Below are 6000 nucleotides of genomic sequence, written 5' to 3'. Positions count from 1 at the left end.
GTACGATAATATGGCCAAAACAATCTGGCAACGCTGCAACCGACATAACCGCGCGTTAGTCTGGTCCAAGATAGCGTTTTGTGAGTTTAGTTCAGATTTCGTCTGGTGCGATACCTGCAACAGTTGCAACTACAGGTTAGTTACGTACTTTAAACGTTCCTGTTGGCTGATTAAGAAAACATTTTTTACATTATTATTAGGAGAAACACTTGAGAACCTGGCTAATCATCCCTGGCCTGAAAATAGTGGTGAAGCGGAGGCGTCATCGCCATTTTAACCTCCACAGCTTCTCCCTAACCACGTGGCGCTCTGCTCAGCACTACTACTATTACTGCTGTTACTGCTATTACTGCGGTGCTCTGAGATATGTAGGAATCGAGGGAAGGAACACTTATTAACAGGGAGGAGTTAGGTATGGAAAAAAGAGGTGGAAAAGATGGAGGAGAGAGAAAAAATTAATGATGCTTATGTCTCTGCTTGCTTAGAGTTTGTTTTATGCCTGGCTGTTGTGAGTGATCGAGTTATGGAGGTGAAGAAAGAGAAGGCGTAAAGATGAAGAGGGAGAAAGAGAGACAGAAAGGTGTACTTAGAGTGGAAGAAGAGGAAGAGATGGAGAGAGACAAGGTTGAGACGGACAGATGGTTTGTGGATAATGTATCTAAACTGGTTTGTGGATAATGTATCTAAACTAAGAATAACCATAATTAGTACCAAACCAAGCCTAACCTAACGTAACCATGATTAGTATTGCCATACCAAATTTCCTTCTCTAACACAACCATTTTTCATGTCTACAAGTTAACAGAAACTAGTAACAAATTGTCCTTATCAACGCAAGCATATTTCACTTCCTCAAGTTAACAAAGTATTCATAATGTGTATTTTTCCCCATTTTTCTCCATAACACAAGCTCATCTCATCTCCTACAGACAACAATGGCTTCTAGAAAGAGGAAGCCGGTTACCACGCACTTCAAAACCAGTCTCAGTCTACAGAAGGTAGTTGAGTTTCTTCCTACTCAGCACCGTCTCTTCCACCCGGGTGACTTTTCAGAGGAAGGTCTACTGAGTGATGACCTGTATTTTGTGGTGAGTTTGTGTCTGTGTGTTAGGAGGTGTAGTGTAAGTTATTTGAGTTTTCAAGGGAGTTTTCATGATTATAGTGGTAGTTTAATAAATATTTTAGCTTTTAATAGGGTACAGTGGAAGTTATTGGGGTTTTCAAGGGTGTTTTCATAATTTGGTGGTAGTTTAACAAGTATTAAGGCTTTTAACTGGATGTAGTGGAAGTTACTGGGGTTTTCAAGGTTATTTTAATAATTCTAGTGGTAGTTTAATAAATATCTAGGCTTTTAACAATGTGTAATTGAAGTTATTGCATTTTCAATGGTGTTTTCATTGTCTAACATGCATTTTATAATTTTAACTGGCTGTAGTGGAACTTGTTTGAATTTTCATTTTTATTTTTATTAAGTGGATGTAGTGGAGGTTAATGTGGTTTTCAAGGATTTTTTATGTTAAGTATTTTAAATTGTTAAGTGGCAGAGAGAGAGAGAGAGAGAGACCATCAATTTCTCATCTATTTCCAGGGAGATGTCGTGTCTTTTTCAGAGTTTCGTAAGAGAAAGGACAAACCTGTGGCAACGGCTGTGTTGCGTCCAGGTGAGAGTGTTGGTGTTGGTAGTGGTGACAGCAACACACCTTAGGAACACCACTTGCTTGTTTTGTGGGTGGTGGTGTTTAGAGGATAATTGTTGATGTTTTGTGTGTTTTTGATTTTTATGTTTGATGTTATTTTTCTGTCTCCTATCTATCATTGTGTCTGTCTTTTTAGTTATTCTCTCTCTCTCTCTCTCTCTCTCTCTCTCTCTCTCTCTCTCTCTCTCTCTCTCTCTCTCTCTCTCTCTCTCTCTCTCTCTCTCTCTCTCTCTCTCTCTCTCTCTCTCTCTATATATATATATATATATATATATATAGATAGATAGATAGATAGATAGATAGATAGATAGATAGATAGATAGCCTTCTATCTAATTTTATGTCCGTTTCTCTCCTAGTTTTGCTTCTCTTAATCTACTTTTCAATCTCACTCATTCACCTCACCAAACACACTCACCCACTCAGAGCTACACTCCCTCATCTATTCTCCTTCCCTCAGTTTAGCAAGATAGTGAGTAAAGATTGTGAATACATTGTGAGGAAGTAATATTGTTAAAAGATTATAAGAGCAAGATTGTGAACAAGATGGACAAGATTGAGAGACGATTGTGAGAAAAGATTGTAATCACTCACAAACATTCAAAACTACACTCACTCACCTATTCTTCTCTTAATTTAGCTTTCACTCACTCATTCACACACTACACCTATCTACACTCTTAATCCCATACCTTTCAGTCACTCATTCGCTCACATACTCAAACACTCATTTGTTCTGAGTTAAACATTTATCTATCCTCCTCTTAGTTTACCTTTCATTTACACACTCACACACACACATTGCTACACTCACCCATTTTTCTTCCCCCCCAGTTTTGCAAGATGGCAGCAAAGAAGTAGATACAGTGAAATGCGTTTTGACTGGCACATTCTTTGAAGAGCTGAAGAGGCCAATGAACAGAGAGGCGGTGTGATGTGGGTAGTCTTACACAATCCCTATGTGTTCCCTCGCAAGGAAACTAGCAGGGAGGTTGAAGCTTCTCATGGACACAATGTTTCCTTCGTACATGTGGGTCTTAGTGTTGCAGGAGGAGGACTCGGATTCATCTAGTGAGTCTTTATTTGTGCAAAGGAGGTTAGTTGTAAAAGGCTTTTTTGTTGGTTTTAAGTGAGTTAGGTGATGGTAATGATGTATCTTAAAGGATAGTAGCCAGAGTAGACAAAATTAATTAGTTTTGTTATATTAAGACAAGATCCAATGGAAGTATTGAAGTGTCCTAAGTCATGTTCACATAGGATTGGTATCAAACACCCCCCCCAAAAAAAAAAAAAAAATAAATAAATAAAAATAAATAAATAGATAAAAAATAAATGCCTCATGTGAACAGGGCCTAAGGGATATAGCAAGGATAGATAAAGGGTGGCTAATTTGTTAGATTATGAGGAGATCTGGTGGAGGTACTGAAGTGTCCTAAGGGGATATAACAAGGATAAGATTAAGAGGGGATCTGAAGGAGGTAATGAAGTGTCCTAAGAGATATAGAGTAAACAAGAACCTTAGTGTTAGAAATAAGGATAGGGCAAGAAGTAGTTGATAAGATTAGATTAAAAGAAGAGACAAGAAGAAATGGGTTATGAAATAGAGTGGTGGAAGACAGGAATAGATTGAATAATTATAAACTGGATCTGAGGTAGTGGTAGATGAATGGAATAGGCTCAGTAACTATTCCTAACTTTTTTTTACTTTACCAAACAAATGCCTTCCACCCTAACCTTCACAGCTAACTCAAAATCCACATCTTTCACCTACCACAGCCTACCCAGAGACGACCAAGGCACAGGGGGCATCCCTACCACGTCTCATGCTGCACAGGAGACCCCCACCGTTGTCTCCGCACGTGATACTCCTTCCACTTCCAGAGCACAGGACACCCTCACATCTGCCTCCTCACAGCACATCCCAACCACAGCTAAATGCCCTGCCAAATTCACCTCTTCCCCATCTAAATGCTCTGCCACACATAGCCTTCAACCCTCCACATCTTTCACCACAAACACCACCACAAACACCACAAACACCACAGAGCCACCACGCCAAAGGTCCAGAAGGCTGTGGCCAACCTTGAAAATGCTTTCAGAAGCAAAACATGATCAGAAACTCTGTTCAATTGGTGTGGTGGTTGAAGTAGTAAAAGCTGGCAAAATAGCAATAAACACTACTCCATATGACATTGTTAGAATTACTGATGAATGTCTAAATCATGCACCCTCCTCTCAGACCTGTTTTAATGTGAAAATATTCCACAATGACTTTATAGACTGGAAAGAGGGTGGTGAACCGAAAAGAGGTTGCGTCATGGTGCTGATGAATATGAAAGTAAGTATGATGGTGAATTTCTTGGTTTTTATGGTGATTTCAAGGCTGTGTGATTGTAATGGAGATATAATTGTGAGTGTCATAGTGAATTCTTTGTTGTAGTGCCAGATTAACACCAGAGAGTCGGGTTAAGTTGAGCCTGTGTTCAGAAATGCTACTCTCACCAATGACATATTAAAAGTCAGGGATGATTAGCTGGGTTCTCAAGAGTGTTTCCCTGTTGATAATGTAGAAACGTTATTAATCTGTCACTGGAACCATAAGACGCCCTTGAAATCCTGTGCAACTTCAACTAGAGCCTTTGGAAAATAGTGGTGTGGCATGAACGTGTTTCGGAATACAATTAGTGTGTTTTCTTAGTTCTGCAAATATTTTAGGCTCTTTACAGGATATAGTGGGAATTTCTCTCTCTCTCTCTCTCTCTCTCTCTCTCTCTCTCTCTCTCTCTCTCTCTCTCTCTCTCTCTCTCTCTCTCTCTCTCTCTCTCTCTCTCTCTCTCTCTCTCTCTCTCTCTCTCTCTCAAGGGTGTTTTCATAGTTTTAATTAATAGAGTTTTAGTATGGTGTACTGGAAGTTATTAGGATTTTCAAGGGTGTTTTCATGATTCTAGTGATAGATCAACAAGTGTGTTAGTCTTTTAACTGTATTGGAAGTTAATGGGCTTTTCATGGGGTGTTTTCTTAGTTTTAATTAGTGTTCTAGGCTTTTAACAGGGTGCAGTGGAAGTTATCAAGGTTTTCAAGGATGTTTTTACTATTCCATTGGTAGTTTAACAAATATTCATCACTTTTAACAGCATGTACTGGGACTTACAGATGTTATGATGATGATGTGAGGGTGTTACGTCCTGGCAGTGACTCTAGTATTAGTGAGGGTTTTAGGGCCTGGCAATGACTGTAGTGGTAGTGAGGGTGTTAGGGCCTGACAGTGACTGTAGTGGTAGTGAGGGTGTTAGGACCTGGCAGTGACTAGTGGTAGTGAGGGTGTTAGGGCCTGGCAGTGACTCTAGTGGTAGTGAGGGTGTTAGGGCCTGGCAGTGACTCTAGTGGTAGTGAGGGTGTTAGGGCCTGGCAGTGACTGTAGTGGTAGTGAGGGTGTTAGGGCCTGGCAGTGACTGTAGTGGTAGTGAGGGTGTTAGGGCCTGACAGTGACTAGTGGTAGTGAGGGTGTTAGGGCATGGCAGTGACTCTAGTGGTAGTGAGGGTGTTAGGGCCTGGCAGTGACTGTAGTGGTAGTGAGGGTGTTAGGGCCTGGCAGTGACCCTCTCTTCCCTGCACAGTGTGACATCTACAATGACATGAATGAAGGAATCATCTATTGTGTAAATGACGTCTGTGTCTACAAACAAAGTGATGATGGAAACGACCTCAAGTTTGTCTGCCACAACTCATGCAACAAGTCACCACACAGTGAGTGTGTCTGTCTGTTTTTCTGTCAGGTGCTCTCTTACCCTTGTTGTCTGTTGTTATGTCATTAGTTTGTCATTATTGTTTTGTTTTATCATGTTTGGTAATGTTACCGTTTGTCTGTCTGATGCTCTCAGGCTGGTGTCACATATGGTGCAGCTGCATGTCACACAAACAATTGAGAGGTGTTACACTATTGTGGCACCACATTGCCATGCTGCTGCATCACACTGGACATGAGGACAACACACACACAGTTCAAACATTGCCGGCCACACTGCACGTCACTCTGCTCAGCATACTGTTAGAGGCCACAGATCTGGGAAAAGACTCCACAGGAATATTTAGATAAAAATAGGAATGAAAAATCAAGGTGGGAGATTGGAGAAATTATGTATGATGTCTGGTTAATCTTTCCTGTGAAGATATTGGCCTCCCAAACTGTGTGTTGTGACTGGCAATGAGAGGCTGCAGAAATTGCAACATTTCTTCAAAAGAAAACAAGATTATTCAGTAATACCCAAAGAACTTTTCATCATTTCCTTCAGTAGTTTTCTTTC

The 6000-nt window shown here is 40.5% G+C and overlaps 1 protein-coding gene across 1 annotated transcript in view; it reads left to right on the top strand.

Moving 5' to 3' along the window:
* The window catches only part of LOC135115987 (uncharacterized), a 16369-nt gene extending 13714 nt beyond the window's left edge, over positions 1–2655 (top strand). The window contains exons 2-4 of the mRNA XM_064033191.1: positions 930–1088; positions 1589–1661; positions 2531–2655. Coding sequence (XP_063889261.1) covers positions 936–1088; positions 1589–1661; positions 2531–2631 — 327 coding nt within the window. The 5' untranslated portion in view covers positions 930–935 and the 3' untranslated portion in view covers positions 2632–2655. The remainder of the gene's footprint in view (positions 1–929; positions 1089–1588; positions 1662–2530) is intronic.
* Positions 2656–6000: the final 3345 nt, after the last annotated feature.

This window comes from Scylla paramamosain, chromosome 30 (genome assembly GCF_035594125.1).
Source record: "Scylla paramamosain isolate STU-SP2022 chromosome 30, ASM3559412v1, whole genome shotgun sequence".
NCBI lineage: Eukaryota > Metazoa > Arthropoda > Malacostraca > Decapoda > Portunidae > Scylla > Scylla paramamosain.
The sequence above is the reverse complement of the archived record's forward strand: the minus strand, read 5'-3'. Positions and strand labels throughout refer to the sequence as shown.